Source organism: Crotalus tigris, unplaced genomic scaffold, assembly GCF_016545835.1.
Source record: "Crotalus tigris isolate CLP2741 ecotype Arizona unplaced genomic scaffold, ASM1654583v1 scf7180000018301.7375997, whole genome shotgun sequence".
NCBI lineage: Eukaryota > Metazoa > Chordata > Lepidosauria > Squamata > Viperidae > Crotalus > Crotalus tigris.
Window position 1 is genome coordinate 5552246 of NW_024096931.1, and position 16633 is coordinate 5568878.

At 43.4% G+C, this 16633-nt stretch overlaps 2 protein-coding genes across 3 annotated transcripts in view; one reads left to right on the top strand and one right to left on the bottom strand.

Moving 5' to 3' along the window:
- Positions 1-14706, top strand: NAGPA (N-acetylglucosamine-1-phosphodiester alpha-N-acetylglucosaminidase). Of its 2 annotated transcripts, XM_039349804.1 has the most exons (11): positions 13-408; positions 2276-2761; positions 4019-4158; positions 5767-5875; positions 6472-6600; positions 7419-7627; positions 7858-7905; positions 8803-8931; positions 9684-9800; positions 10752-10803; positions 10987-14706. In XM_039349804.1, exons 1-11 carry the CDS (start codon positions 284-286, stop codon positions 11231-11233), a joined length of 1791 nt encoding a protein of 596 aa, XP_039205738.1. In that variant the 5' UTR covers positions 13-283; the 3' UTR covers positions 11234-14706. The 2 variants fall into 2 exon arrangements, with proteins under 2 accessions (XP_039205739.1, XP_039205738.1); XM_039349805.1 differs by lacking the exon at positions 9684-9800 and having other exon boundaries at positions 1-408.
- Positions 14707-15288: 582 nt separating this feature from the next.
- WDR90 (WD repeat domain 90) overlaps positions 15289-16633 on the bottom strand; it is a 49476-nt gene continuing 48131 nt past the window's right edge. The window contains exon 44 of the mRNA XM_039349803.1: positions 15289-16612. Within this exon, the coding sequence (XP_039205737.1) occupies positions 16600-16612 (13 nt within the window). The 3' untranslated portion in view covers positions 15289-16599. The remainder of the gene's footprint in view (positions 16613-16633) is intronic.

Genomic DNA, 16633 nt, shown 5'->3' on the forward strand with positions numbered 1-16633 from the left:
GAAGCTTCTTCAGTTCCAAATGAGGAACTGAAGAAGCTTATTGAATGAGAAGTGAAACGTTTTCAAACAAAAACAAAGAAAAATCCAGTTGCCTTTTAGAAAAGCAGCCTTGGAAGCTACGCATTTGATCATTTCTAGGATTTCCCCTATTTAAGCTTTGTAGTTCTCCCCGCTGGCCACCAGAGGGCAAACCCAAACGCCCATGCCTTCCTCCGCCCGGGAAGGACGAGGCTCCCTGAGCCTCACGTGACCTCGAATCATGTGACCCGCCTTTCGGCTCAATATGGCGGCCCCCATGAATTGCCTGTCTCACATCGCAGGCAGCGGGCTCGGAGGTCTTGCCCTGGCCGCGTTTTTTGGGGGGCTGATTCACTGCTTTGGGGGAGTTCACGGCAGCGCCGGAGCCTGGTAAGGAGGGCGAGCCAGGGGAGGGGAAAGGAGGCCCACCTAGCAGGGCTGGCGGGTTTTTTTTTCCTCTTCCGCCTGATGCAGTTAGCATTAAAAGGTCGTTTTTCCGTGCTGAAAAATAAGGCGATGTAAGCCCTGTTCTGCGTTTCTAAAAGTATAATTAAAAAAACAAAAAAAATCTTTGCACGATTTCAATATTTTGCCCCGCAGAGAAATGCTTGAGCTATATAGTTATTTTAAAACCGATTTTCCTGGTCTGTGCGTGTGTGTATAATATATGTCGTAATAATAACACTATGATACACATTGGGTATGTGGCTCCGTGATTATAAAGTTTGATGACTGTCTGTTTATGTATTTTATTTATTACTTAGGTTTATAGCACACCTTTGTTTTGTGATTATTCTACAACAGCATATATCATTCTCTATAAGTCTCCAACATCTTATCTTCTCCTTATGATGTAGATTGGGCTGAGAGAGGGACTGGCCCAAAGGCACCCAACTGGTTGTCATGCCTAAAGGAGGATTCGCTGTTTCTTAGTTTCTAGTCCAGTCCTGTAATCACTGCACAAAATTTGCTTTCTATATCGGTGATGAATAGAATAAGCCAGTTTAAAAAAAAAGATGGATTTTCAGTCTGGAGGGTGGAAAGGAAGACAAATCCAAAACTTGTTCATTCTGCTTTACTTGCTACAAGTAGTGACTGTGCGAAGTTACAACAGCACTGAAAAAGTGACGTACGAGCATTGCAGCCTTCCCGTGGTCATGTGATCCAACTTAGGACACGTGGCAAATGGTCGCCGTGTCCCAGGGTCACGTGATCCCCTTTTGCAACCTTTGGACAAGCAAAATCAAGGGGCAAAGCCAGATTAATTGAACGGCCCTGTTAAAATTTAACAACCGTTAAAAACTGCAGCGATTCGAAATGGATAGATTAACTTTGGAGATGAAGGAGAAAGAAGATTCAATTTATTTCAAAACTTGGGAAAAATTTTATCGATGGTTAGAAATACGCTAGAATACGATCAGAACTTAAAACTGAATTGAAATTTTAAAATTGAATAGAATAAATGATAGACTCTTAATTAAATGTTATTTCTTAGATTAATAATAGCTTTACCATTAGTGATTTTAAATATTAATGGTGATGACTAGAATTTGGTGATATGCAATTAAGTATGAATATTTATTTAGAGGAATTTTATTTCCCTTTCTAATTTTAGTTATATGATTATAGTTAACTTTAGCTTTATAATTCTTTAGTATTATACAAATTATGTTTACTTAATATTTAGATCTGGACGGTAGCTTGTTTGTTAAAGCTTGGGATTATTATGGGGGTTGCCCCATCATTGTATTTACCCCTTTCCTACCCCAAATTCCTATTCCCACTCCCCTCATACCGGTGTTGACTCTATCTTTTTTTCTTACCTAGATAAAACCTAATAAAATATTTATTAAAAAAACCCTGCAGCGATTCACTTAGCAACTGTGGCAAGAAAGATCATAAAATGGGGGAAAACATCTGTTTATTGAGTGTAATGATATTGGTTTAAGGTTTATTTGGGTTTAAAAAAATTTTCTTTTAAGTTCTAGTTAAGCCTGTATTCAGTTCTGGGAAGAATGGGGGAGGGCTTTGGGGAGGGTTGGGAGGGATTGGGGAAGGGGTTTTTATTGTAAAATTTTAAAAATCTTTAATAAAAAAAAAATGGGGGAAAACTCACTGAACAGCTGTCTTACTTAGCAATGGAGATTTTGGGCGCAGTTGTGATTGTACCTGTACTCACCCGGAGAGAACTTATCAGATAAAGCTTTCCCCTTGTTTTCTTCTGTCCGAACCTGCCCTGTTGCCTTTCAACTTTCAGGAATTCTTTGAACGACGACGTCTTGCTGCCCTATCTCCTTCCTCAGCATGGCCCCCGGCACCCCCATCGGTACATCCGAGACTGCCAGGGTCTCCTGCATGGCAATGCGACCCATGAAACCTGGCCCAGCCACAACAGCACTACCTCCCCTCTGCCTGTTATGTATACATTTGTTTCAGACATCCCACCGCACCGTTCCAATCGCCGCCGGGTGTACGGCCACTTGACGGTTGTGCCAGACCCCCTGAGGACTTTTTCTGTCCTAGAGCCTGGGGGGCCGGGGGGCTGCCATTTCCGCCACAGAGCCACCGTGGAAGAGACGGTGAGTCGACGTCAGTGCCTTGTGGCCCAGAATGGAGGCTATTTTGATATGAACACTGGAGCATGCTTAGGGAACGTGGTCAGCAACAGGCAGCTGGTACAGTCCTCTGGCGGAGTGCAGAATGCTCAGTTTGGAATCCGGAAAGATGGCACTTTAGTCATTGGGTAAGTGTTGGCATAGTTTTGTTTTGTTGTTTTACAACTGCAACTCCTTGTTTTCTTCTTCTTGTTGTGCCATATCCGTTATCGGACGTTGGCGACCCTATTGGCAATCCTGTTTTTGATCAGAAGCCGCACGAAAAAGGGCTGTTGATTTTTGTCCAAACCAGTCCCTTAGATTTTGAAGCCACAATGTTCTTTTGCCTGGACCTCGTTTGTCTTCAATCTTTCCCTGGAGGATTAAATGGAGTATGCCATATTTTTCTGGGTGTCGCATCACATGTTCAAAATATTCTAATTTTCATTTTTTAATCGTTTTGAGGATTTCCCTTGGCTTTCCCAAGTGGCTTATCACCTCATTTCTGATCTTGTCAACCCAGCTTATACGTAACAGCCGCCTGTAAATCCACATTTGAAATGCTTCTAGTCTCTTCAGGTGGTTTTCTGTCAGAGACCAACTCTCTGCTCCATAGAGCAGGACAGAAAAAAATATAGCATCTGACAAGCCTGATTTTCAGTCTTAGGCTTATGTCATGACTGCAGAAGACCTTTTTCATTTTGAAGAATGATGTTCAAGCTTTCTCTATCCTTGTCTTTACTTCAACGGTCATGTCCCAGCTTAACTTAACTCCTTGTTTAGTGATCACAATTGAGACTGGTATCTGGATTCTTAAGGGAAGCAATTCCTAAGTGAAACTGTCACTATGCGTATGATTTGTTACTTTTTCATCACTGTTGTACAAGTCTTTGACTTACAATCTTCTTTTTTATGACGGCTTGGCATTTCAGTGGCCTTGAAACGGGTGATTTATGGTGCATAAAGGACTTTTGGCTTTCATAAAATATTGCCAGCCTGACCGCATTTCAGACACTTGCCCTTTAAAACCACTTGCTGGGTCCTGCAATCACACAACCACAATCTGCAATATTTTTTTTCCTCGTTTCTGGCAGTTTTTTTGCTGGCTTCCAGAAGAATGGATTCACTTAAGGACCATGTGATTTACTTAATAACCATAGTGATTTATTTAATGTCCATTCTCAAAAAGGTTGAAAAAAAAAACCAGGGTCTTGTCATGTGGGTGCCTCAACTTATGACTGCAATCATTTACAACTAGATTTCCGGGTCCAATTGTAAATAGTAAAACTGTAATTTGATAATAGTCACTAATGAGACAGTCACTAAACAAGGATTGCCTGTAACCGTTTGGGCTTCTCTGGAATTTTTAATCTGTTTTTTTTTTCTTTTTTGGTTATCTCTTCCAGCTACCTCTCCGAGGAAGAAGTCTTTGCTGCAGAGAACCCTTTTGTGCAGCTTGTAAGCGGGGTAGGTTGGCTTCTGCGTGACGGAGAGGTCTACGTGAATCAGAGCCAAATGGCAGAATGCGACAAGACTCAGGAAACAGGTGATGCCACAGCCCTCGCCCCCAGAGCTGCGGGAGAATAGTTCTAAATCGGGTTCCCAGCCCTCCCTCTGTGAACCGATACCGGGCCGCGGCATGCCAGCAACCGTTCCGCACAGACAAGCAAAACCCCATCCGCGGGATGCAGGCAGCACACAAAACCACGCAGCCTCCGGTCCGCAGAAAAACCTCTCTCCACGGAACTGGTCCCTGGTACTCAAAAGGTGGGGGACCTCTGTTCTAAACAATGGGTATCCAACCTTTTGATTTGCCAGGGTTAGGGCTGAGTAAAAAAGAATTGTCTTGGGCTGCATATAAAATATATAAAAATCACATAATAATGATGATGATGATGATGTTATCCAGTCGTTCCGACTCTTGGCGATTCTATGGGCCAAATCCCTCTGTCTTCCAATCTTGCACTCTTCTTTGACCAAGTGAGATTGGCAACTTTGGAAAGAGATTGAGATGGTCTTGTTCAGGGTTTCCAAACTCAGCAACTTTAAGACTTATGGACTTTAACTCCCAGAATTCCAGCTGGCTGAGGAATTCTGGGAGTTTTAAGTCCATAATCCTTAAAGTTACCAAATTTGGAGATCCCTGGTCTTCTTGGTAAATTCACAAAACGGCTGCTGGGATGGACTTGGCCAATCTTTGAATTCCCCATTGTCCAAGAACAATTAGTGACATTGCTTTTCCCACCCAATTCTTGCAAGATGGTTTTTTTTGCGTGTGTGGTCTTTTTGTTCATTCAGTTGAGAAGGTGCTTTGTTTTCACTAGGTTAGGATGCAACAACCTGTTAATTTCATTTCCCAAGAATAATTATAGCACCTAGGAGCATGATAAAGATTGTAGGCCTTGCAATGAGCATCAACTTTCCATTGGAAAAAAAATGAGTTCAGATGGTTAGAGGCCTGTTGTGTGGCAAGGAAAATGGTGCTGGGCCGGGTCCTCCCAATAAAATAAAGCCCAGCCTCACAGTTGCTCTCCAGGATGACATTCCCCCCCCCCCCAGGTTTGTCTGTACCAAAATGAGGAATGGAAGGAATGCAGATAGTCCTTGACTTGCAACTGTTTGTTTGGTGACCATTTGAATTACAGTGGCACTGAACAAAAATGACTTGCAACTGGTCCTTCCACTCGTGACTGTCAGCATCTCTCTATCATGTGACCCCAGTTGCTTGGCAACCAACCTGTATTTACAACGGTTGCAATGTCCCATAGTGAGCTTCCAACAAGCAAAGTCAATGGGAGAAGCTGGATTCGCTTAGTGCCCGTATGATTTACTTAACAACGGCAATGGCAAAAAAGCTTGTAAAATTGGGTATTTAACAAACTGCCTTGCTTAGCGAGGGAGATTCTGGTCCCAGTTGTGGTTATAAGTTGAGAATTACCTATAGTATCAGAGATTGGCTTAGCTTAGTTTTTCCCTTCCTTCTCCACCCATCAAATGAGGTTTTGAGCTGATGTCCTCCAGATCTTTCAGGTAGTTCCAAGATGGTAGCAGTCCTGCCCAGATTGTTGTCATCCTGCGGTAGGGAGACGTTTGCCTTAACCCACCCAACTTTCTTATCTTGGCTGCTTGAAACATCTCTCTTTTCCCCTGGCAGGGACCTTTGAAGGTTTTGTCAATACTGTGTCTGCCAGGACGGCCATGGGGCATGACCGACAAGGGCGGCTCGTGTTGTTTCACGCTGACGGGCAGACGGGCGTCAGAGGGTATGTCCTGTAGCTTTGTGATGCTTCCTTGCAAGGAGATTGGAGATCTTTCTGGAGGGAAGTGTCTTCTGCATTCCAATTGTTGAGAAAAGAATGTTGATGGTGTGTCTTTGAGTTGGACCATCACATTAAGCCAAGACTTGATTTGTTGACTAAATAACAGGACTCAGCTCATATCTTAATTGGAGTAGTATAACCAACCGCTGTTTTTTTTCTTCCTCTGATCAGCTTCTTATAATAATAATAATAATAATGATGATAATAATGATGATGATGATAAAGTTGGAAGGGACCTTGGATGTCTTCTAGTCCAATCCCCTGCTCAGGCAGGAAACCCTATAACATTTCAGACAAATGGCCGTCCTGTCTCTTCTTAAAAATTTCCAGAGTTGGAGCATTCACCGCTTCTGGAGGCAGGTTGTTCCACTGGTTAATTGTTCTCACTGTCAGGAAGTTTCTCCTTAGTTCTAGGTTGCTTCTCTCTTTGGTTAGTTTCCATCCGCTGCTTCTTGTCCTGCCTTCAGGCACTTTGGAGAATAGCTTGACTCCTTCTTCTTTGGGGCAGAGATAACCATCTCTGTTTCTTGCAACTGCAGCCTGAACCTCTGGGAAATGGCAGATTTTCTAAAGGAGCGCGGTGTGGTGAATGCAATCAACCTGGACGGTGGAGGATCAGCTACTTTCGTCGTCAATGGAACCCTTGCTAGCTACCCTTCGGATCACTGGTGAGCATTCTCTGCTGTGGTTTTTCTGGAATAGCCTGATTGCCCGGTGTTTGGACTGCACATTTTTCCCTGACCGAGAATCACAGTAAGCTTCGCCCTTCATGTTAATGGCTGCACAATAATGGTGGGCAGCCCAAGGACACAATTTGGTGAGGAATTGTCCATTTTGCCCTTGACCCCATTCCCCACAAGTTCCCAAAATAATAATTAAATAAATCTCTTCTCCCAAGGAGCTCTCTGGTTATTAGCGGCTCAGTTTGCATTGCATGTTCCATTGTGGATTTGTCATCTTTTCTGCTGTGAATTTTATGTTTTTTTGTGTACGTTTCATTATTTTTAATCTCATTAGCCACCTAGCGTTATGGAGGTGAGTTAGCAATAGCTCTTAGACTTATATACCGCTTCACAGTGCTTTATAGCTCTCTCTAAGCAATTAATAGAGTCAGCCTTTTGCCCCCCAACAATCTGTGTCCTCATTTTACCGACCTCGGAAGGATGCAAAGCTGAGTCAACCTTGAGCCGGTCACGATCAAACTGCTGGCAGTGGGCATGCTCAGCCTGCAATTCTACATTCTAACTCCTGGGAGAGAGAGAGGGAGGGAGAGAGGGAGGGAGGGAGGGAGGGAAGGAAGATATTTATATTCCGCTTCAGTGCTTTACAGGATCAAACTGCTGGCAGTTGGCAGAGTCAGCCTGCAATACTGCATTCTAACCACTGCACCACCACAGCTCCTGAGTTAGATAGCAGCTGAGCTTGAAGATAAGGGGTGTGTGGCTGTGTCCTTAATTCCATCTGACTTTCTCTCTTTTCTTCCCAGTGTGTTTGACTCTACCTGGCGCTGCCCTCGGAGCGTTTCAACTGTCCTGTGCGTGCACGAGCCTGCCTGCCAACCTCAAAACTGCAGCGGGCAGGGGCACTGCGTTCTTGGACATTGCCACTGCCATGGAGCCTTCTGGAGCGGGCCAGCCTGCGATGTGCTGGACTGTGGCCCTTCCAACTGCACTCTACACGGAATGTGCACGGAGAGTAAGGCTCCGCCTTTGAAAGGATCCGGGTGCAAACGGGTCTTCCTTGGGGGCTGGGTGGGGTTTGCCTTGAGTAAAGGCAAATTGTTGCAAATCAGCATCCTTGATTTTGAGGCTGTCCTCCTTGACCTGGATCAGATTCTGGTTCTAATCCTGTCCCAAATCCCTTCCCGTTCTCTGATCTTACTACATAAGTTTACAATTTCTCCTTTGTTGCTGCCTTTATTCCAGTGGGATGTGTCTGTGATGCTGGCTGGATGGGTGAAAACTGCACCCAAGGTAATCCTCTTTCTCACTTAACCATCTTAGTCTTGATTTGTTTTGCTGGATTGATGTCTCTCTTTTTGCTCAGGGCAATAGAAATAACAGAACTGAATTCCATGATGCAGAAGGGAAGTGAATTAAAAGGAGAATGGCCAACAGGGTGATACCCTTCCACAACTCTGTGGAAGGCTGAGGAATTCTGGGAGCTGAAGTCTACAAAGTCTTAAAAGTTGCCAAGGTTGGAGACCTTGAATATATCCACCTCTGAAACAGGATGTGCAATTCAAGCTTTCATATTTGGCAAATGATAAGAGCTGGAAGAAGGCAGAAGTGTATAACAGAACTGAATGGGGAACTGCAACTCCTTCTCTCTTGATCTTTCAAAAAAGGCAACTAAGAGAGACTTGATTCTTCAATATCATGCATAGCATGAAGAAAATTTACACACACACACACACACACACATATATCTTATCCAGTCAAACATTTATATATTTTTAAAGCATGGAATGTAAATCTCTTGTGAGGTAGCCCAAGTAATAATGTGACTCCCTTTGGTTTAGAGCTAACTTTAAAATTATTAGGCAACCCTGGATGGGGAAGCTACTGTATAGAAACTGAAAAAAAACCTCACTCCCATCTAGCACTGATGATGTTACCTAGTTGGGTAATGAAAAGTCTGCAAGAAAAACAGCCAGGCTCAGAGAACATCAAAATCTCCACAGTTCAACCCTGAGCTACAGAGGTGCCCTTCTTTCGGATAAGAGAAATTGCCAAGCAAAATGCCAGCCTTAAGCATGATCCTATATTCTTTCAAAATCCTGTGTGTGTGTGTGTGTGTTTTGTGACTAACGAGTGCCATCAATTGAGCTTGCCACCCACCGTTCTGATCACGCCTTTCCCTTCCTTTAGCTTGCACCAGTGGTACCTACGGGGATGGCTGTGCTCAGAAATGCCTCTGCCGCCACAACGGCACGTGTGACCCTGTGCACGGATCTTGCGCTTGCCCAGCGGGCTTCCAAGGGATCTTCTGCGAAGAAGGTGAGGGATTTGGAGCCGATTCTGTGGCTCCCCACAAAATCTGTGGCTTAATACTAGTACAGGCAACGGGGCTCAGGCTAATCCATAAATGCAGAAGGTTGAAGTAACAGGGGGTCCTCGACTTAACAGCCACCACTGAGTCCCAGATTTCTGTCGCTAAGCAAGACAGTTGTTAAGTGAGCTTTGTCCCAGTTTATTGCCACCGTTGTTAGGGCAATGGCCGCAGTTGTTAAATTAACAACACAGTGGTTAAGTGAGTCTGGTTTCCCCATTGACGTTGCTTGTCAGAAGGTCCTCCAAAGGTGACCATGTGACCCCAGGACACGGCAACCGTCATAAATAGCTGGCAAGCATCCAGATTTTGATCACGTGACCCTGGGAATGCTGCAACGGTTGTAAGTGTGGAAAATAGTCACTTTTTTCAGTGCCGTTGTAACTCTGAACGGCCACTAAATGAATGGTTATAAGTCAAAGGCTACCCGTACTGAGGACAGAATCTTAAGGCAGGCTGAACTTGACTTCCAATTCCTTTATCCTGGTTTCTTGCTGATCTACGGGGATATAAGCTCTGTTTCTTCCAAGTCCTTTATCCTGGCTTCTTGCTGATCTATGGGGATTTAATGCCTGTTTCTTCCAAGTCCTTTATCCTGGCTTCTTACTGATCTGTTGGGATATGTTTCTTCCAACTCCTTTATCCTGGCTTCTTGCTGATCTGTGGGGGTACAAGGCCTGTTTCTTTCATTATTTTGCAGCCTGTCCTCTCGGACGATTCGGACCCAACTGTCAGCAGACCTGTCAGTGCCCAAACCAGTGTTACTGTGATCGGAGGACAGGCAGTTGCAATATTTCTCTAGACTCCACCATCCTGGGTGAGTTATCTAGAGGGACAAGCTTTTGGGGGTCCTGACTGTAGAGGTAGTCCTCGGAAAAAAACCTGCTTTTTAACTACTTGAGGATGCAACTTAAATTGCTGGCCTCTCCAGATCAAAAGTCTTTTGGTTTGCAAAGCCCAGAATGTTAATTTTCTCTGCTTGGCTCCTGGGAGGATTGTTGCCACTCAAGGATGAGCAAAGTCTAGGTTTGGATGCAAAGTTAACACAACGGTCTTTAGGATCACGAAGGCCGATTCATGTGTATATCTTGAAAACTGTCCTAGCAGTAAGAGCAGGTGGTCCTCGACTTAGAGCTGTTTGTTTAGCGACCAGACTTGCGATATCACTGAAAAAAGGTAATTTAGAACCAGCCTCCACCTATCCCAAGTAGGTTTGCTTCATTTAGCGCCTGTCTGAAGTTACAACAGCACGTAGTCCTCACACTTAATGCCCATTGCAGCATTCCCACAGTCACACAATCACAATTGGGGCACGTGTATTTACGCATGTATTTACAACCGTTGCCGTGTCTCTGGTCACTCGGTTGCCCTTTGTGACCTTCGCAGTTGATTTCTGACAAGGTCAATGGGTGAGGCTGGATTCGCTTAATAACTACGTGACTCGCTTAACAACTGCAGTGATTCACTTACAAAAGATTGTAAAATCAGATATGATTCACTTAACAACCGCCTGGCTTAGCAACAGGTCCCAATTGTAGTCGTACGTCGAGGAATCCCTGTGGTGGAGCCCGAACGGATCACTTTTGTACCAGCGAATATGCTCTCGTGAAAGCTGGACGGGGGATCGATTTAGATCCCCACAGAAAGAGAGCTTCACTCGTTCTCCAGATCCATGTTTTTTTTTGTGGCTCGGTTCTGGAGCAGGAAATAGGGACCCCTTTCTTGCTTCGCCTGATCTGGTTTGTTTCTTTTTTCCTCCCCTTTTTAGCTGAGCCGTGCCTGCTACATGCTACCTCAAAGGAAGAGTCCCTTTTCTCCGAGTAAGTTACACACTTTTGCTTGCTGATAAAAAGCCTTGCAAGTTCTTGGCGGTTTTTCCCAGCCTCCCACGGAAGAGCTGTTGGAGGGAAATAAAAGTGCAAAAATTTTGATCCGTAGCTTGATGGGTGGCACCTTTAAGGCTCTCTCGGCCCTTGCTTATGAGTCGTGGATTGTTCTTCTAGGAAAACCTGGATCGCAATAAGCCTTGTTTTGCTTGGCCTGCTTTTGCTCAGCGTGTTGAGTAATGTCATACTGGCTCTGCGCAGCTGCACCAACAAGCGTCACAAACACGGACAGTATAACTCTATCCCCCTGGAAGAGGTGAATGGGGGGACCAAAGACCGGGGTCTGTCAGCAGCTTGGGAGGTCGACGATCCCGCCGAGACTGCCTGGGACTCGAATCAGATGGAAAGTGTTATGCTGCTGTGACCAAAAAAGTTTCTCATCCATGGAGCAGAAAACTCGGGAGATACCACTGTTTCTCACTGCAGAAGTTTGGCTCCATCGCTCGGCAATCGGTTGCCATTTTTCCCTATTGCCTTAATTGGAACCAGTGGCCTACGAGGGATCCGGGACAGGGGGAGCTTCCATACTGGTATGGAAATATTTCGTCCCATCAAGTTTTGGAGAGAAGCTCCAAGTTGGTCCCCAGAGATGTCCATCTCTCGAATGCTTCCATAGCACTAGACAGCAGCATCTTCATAGTTGAAATGCTGTAGAACGAGGGTCTTCAAACTTGGCCAGTTTAAGACTCTTGTGGACTTCAACTCCCAGAATTCCTCCGCTGGCTGAGGAATTCTGGAAGTTGAAGTCCACAAGTCTTAAATTGGCCAAGTTTGAAGATTCCCTGATGGAGAAGCACAAACGGATGATTTTGAGAGACAGGAAATGATTTTTTTTTTTTTGAGGATTCCTCATGTCTTGCAGCATTTAGACACCTCAAGATGTTTATAGATAGTCCCTTAGTTTGTGACCATGGGTGACTGTTAGCATTTACAAGGCACTGAATAAAGTGACAGGTTTTCACGCTTAACGACCGTTGCAGCATTCCCATGGTGACATGATCCACATTCGGGCACTTGGCAACTGGCCTGTATTTATGACCATTGCACTCTTTCTTCTTGGTCATGTGATCAGCCTTCCCAACCAGCTTCTGACAAGCCAAGTCAATGGGGGAAGTGCGATTCGCTTAACAACCGAATGATTCATTTCACAGTTAACGACTATTCGCTTAACTGTGGCAGAAAAAAAAAGGCAAAACGGGGCAAAACCCCTTAATTGCCTTGCGTAGCAATAGAAATTTTTGTGATTGTAAGCCAAGGACTACCTGTAGTATATATTTGTCCTCCACCACACACGCATTCCTGACAAAAAAGAGGGGGGGGGACTTGTTCTCTGGACATCTTTGGACCACAACTTCCATCATCCCACGGGGTGGCTTGGCCACAGAAATGGGCTTTGGAGCCAGCCAGCTTTGGGAACGCTGCTGATTCTCTAAATCAAGGATGAGCCACTTTGACAACTTGAAGACGTGTGGACTTCAACTCCCAGAATTCCCAGCCAGCCAGTCCTGTGGTTCTCTGCTTACGTCTTACGTAGAGGTGCCTTTGTGTATATGAACGATAGGATACGGTTCATCACTGTGTGATTGATAACGCTTGTTGCCTTTTTCTTCCTCTTCTCTTGGACTTAACCACTTGGAACCAAAAAAAACCCTGCTTTTTTTAAAAGATGATTTAGCGTATCCTTCAACGTAAACTTCTGTCAATCCAGGAATATGTTTTTCTCTGTTGAAATAAAGAATCCCGTTTCCTTAACCCAGGTGTTTCTCAACTGGAAACTGTGGAGACATCAACCCCCAGAATTCCCCAGCCATCTTTAAGCTGTGTAGACTTCAACTTTAAATTGTCCATGACGCCAGTAGCATGCTGGCTGGGGAATTCTGAGAATTGTAAGTCCACACAGGTGAAAAGTCGCCAAGGTTGAGAAACACCAGTTTAACGCATAGGAGGCAATCGTTTGAACATGTAGCTGGAAATGGGGAAAGTTGCCACAGCCAACTTAACACAGCGCAGTTCGCTGCGGGACAATTTAACCAATTCTATTTAATTATTTAAAATAAATAAAAACCAATTTTTACCATTCGCATTTCATTCTGTCCCTCCTTTTGCATCTTTTAATGCTTCTATTACACCATTTCTTCGATATTAGTATAACTCTTGTCCCACAGCGAGTTTTGCCGTGGCAAATTGTCATAGACCCCATATAGCCAACCCAAAATATCAACATGATCTGGGCTTGTATATTTGATATTTGTAGATCCATTTTTATTCGGTGGAATTGCAGAAAAGGTTTGGAATTTTATCTGCCAACTTTTTTTAATGGCATTTTTTTTTCTTTCCAAAATGACCTATTCTACTTGACTGTATCTTTTTTTTACTCCCTCTTGCTGATTTAGAAAAATACGTTGTCTTTTTATATATTTTTTCCCCCAATGTAGAGAAGAAAAATAATTGGTGGAAAAGGTTTCAGGGATGTGATACTGGTTACTGTAGTTTAACAAGCCAGGATTTCTAGGCTAAAAGGTGATATAAGTAGTCACAAATTTTATTCTGCAGGCTAGAATAATAAGAGATGCAGACCCAGTGTTGACTAGTTGCTAATCTTTTTTATCAGAGATTTCTGAGAAACGTATGTTAATCTCTTAAAAAGTGTTTTTTTAAGTAATATATTTGAAAAGATGTACATTTTCTTAGGATAGCAATAGGAGTATCTTTTAATAATATATTTTGAAGCAAAAATTAATTCTTTCTGAGCCAGCCTTTTTGATGCACTTTGATCTGTATTTCCTTTTTGTATTTTACGCACCACTCAAGTGAAAAGTGGAATTCCCGGGCCACGTTTGAAAAGTCAGAGTATGTCAGTTCTTCTAGAAAATAAAGCCTTAAGGAGACTTTGCTTTGTGGTTTATGTGGAAATAAACTTTTTATAGAAATAAATTCACATTCTGCTTGCTTCACTCTTTGCTTCCTTGTGATTTAGTGGGCTGAAGGGGGGAAAAAATGAGGTATATTCTGGTTTAAATAAAATGGGAAGATTCCCCACCATCCAATCAGAACTGAAGAAGCTTCTTGGAGAGAATTGAAACGTCTTCAAGGAAAAAACGAGAAAGTCCAGGGGCCTCTTGAAAAAACACCTTTGGGATGGGAAGAGGAAATTTCTCATAGTTATATATGACTAAGTGACATTGCCTGCCCTACAGCAACCTCCTTCAATGGCTAGTCAGATTCAACATAGATCCAGTACGGTTCTCGCTCCTGAATGAAACACACTTGTAACCCTGACTGAAAATGCAGCCAAAAAAACCCGCCTTGCAGTGAATTTAGTTTTCAGCTTTGACTTTTTGAGTTTCGCTTACAATAACGAGGCAATTCTTCAGGATGGAACCGGACTGGGCTCTCCAGTCAAGTTTTTAGACGGCTGCAGAGATTGAATAGCACCTCTTTGCTGTTTTTGATAATGCAGCAAGGCTGAGTCGCAGTGACACAACCACAGAGCTTAGAGTCTGGGGGCTCTCAAGCAATTTCCAGCCCTTTGGAAAAAGGGATATAAGATGCAGGAAGCCTGCCCTCACTCAGACTCCCGATTCTTGCCTTGCTTTGTCAACTGTGCACAAAGGCCTTTCTTCAAAACTATCCACCATCTAATGAGAATTTGCATATAGAAATTGGGAGCAGGTTAGGAAGCATCCTTAGGCTGGTGGGATGGAAGGGGGAAATCTGAATTGGCCATCACTCCCATCTTCTTCTTTTTTCTTCAACCCACATCTTTAGAGAGAAGGAAAGAAAACGAAGGACCTTGATCTGCTGTTTCCAGAATAAAAAGTGCTGTCAAAAAAAAAATATCTACTACTAAGATTGTTGGACGAGCAGGCACAAAAACAGCCAGGGAAGTGACTGAAACTGGAAAGGGCCCCCCCATGTCAATCAACAGGTGTGCTGATTTATCCCCAGCTTGTCAAGTACTTAGGAGGCAAGGGCTTGGCGGCAGAAGGAAATAACAGCACAAGACTTAATAGCCAGCCATCAACACCCCAATCTACATCTAAAAAGCCGCACACAACAGACACCATACAAATACCATAGAGAAGAACCCAAAGTCCAAAAGCTCGGAAGACAAAACCTTTGATCCTGGTGATCAACCCAGATTGAGTGCTGTCAAAAAAAAAACAACCCTCAAGATGATGGCCCTGACAGTGGGAATGAATCTTTATCCCTTTTTATATTTGACATCTATTAAAAATGGGCGAAACTTTAATCACATCTTTCTGGCTGTCAGAAATCTTGACTTTTCTGACAGTGCCCTGTAGACACCTCTAGGTTTGGTCGCACAGATAAAACGGGACTGATTTTCTTAGGTTTTATAAGAGGGAGAGCACTTTGCTGGATCGTCTTAACATCTAGACCCAGAGAAAGTAGCAAAGGTTGAATACACAAACCTACTCATTTATTTGGAATTTTTAAAAATTTAAAGTACAAACAAACCCAATCCTTTCATTATAAATTACAAACGAAAACAAGTCCAATGTGAATGTTGTTGCTTCTGTTGTAATAGGCCAGGGGTAGGCAACCTTGGCTCTTTTATGACGCGTGGACTTCAACTCCCAGAATTCCTGAGCCAGCATGGCTGGCTCAGAATTCTGGGAGTTGAAGTCCACACGTCATAAAAGAGCCAAGGTTGCCTACCCGTTATAGGCCAAGGTTAAGAAGTGAAAGCAATACCTGTTGTACTGTTGACCATTACGTGAGGAACAACCTTGTGTCTAAATCAGGGGTAGGCAACCTTGGCTCTTTTATGACTCGTGGACTTCAACTCCCAGGATTCCTGAGCCATCATGGCTCAGCTTGGAAACCTCTCTTCCCCCTGAGTGTGGCTGGCTAAGGAATTCTGGGAGTTGAAGTCCACGAGTCATAAAACAGCCAAGATTGCCTACCCCTGGTCTAAGTTAACCATGCATCCTATAAGCAAAACACCTTATCTTTTCAAATTCTGAGTATAAAATGAGCTGGAAAGTTCCTGATCTTTAAAATATATTTTTTTAAAAGGTAAACTTGTATTCGTATAAAGCCTACTCAGCAGTTAACACTCAGCTGGGTGTCTTTAGTTTTGTTTTTTAAAAAAATGCCTTTTGTGATTCTATTACTGAGAAAATCAGAAACAGGAACGGGGGAGAGATACTCCTTCTCAACTAAACATTCACTTGAAAGTGTAACCAGTAACTGTTAAAATCAAAATCTAGTCCTAGGAGAGGATGATATTTTTTTTTTTTAAAAAGGCTATTTTAGTTATAGAAAAATATGCAAAATATACATATATACATTTAACAGTGCTAAAAGGGACTAAAACCAACTGCAATAGAAAAGAGTCAAAAATTGTGCTGCTCTGTTCCCCGTTTTACAACAGGACCTTCCATGGGCCAGATACTTTAATATTGTAGATAAAACTCACATATTTCTATGAGGGACATCAGAAGCATGGAGATCAGTTAGTGTGCAATCTGCCCAGCCAATTGGCTTGAGTAGAGCAGTGGCTTGGCCCACTGAATCTATGAATGATCCCTCTTTTAAGAAGGCACTTGGATAGATGCCACCTGCCAATTCGAAATGTGACAAGAAGATCTCTCGCAACTGATGCGTCTGCCAACTGTATCGGGTCAAAAAAACAGTGAGAATCAGCCATTCCCATAACACCTGGCCAAGGTTTTTTTGGCTCCTGGTTCAGATGGCCTGGTCAAGCTATTCTGCTGAGCTGAAAAAAGAATAAGATAAA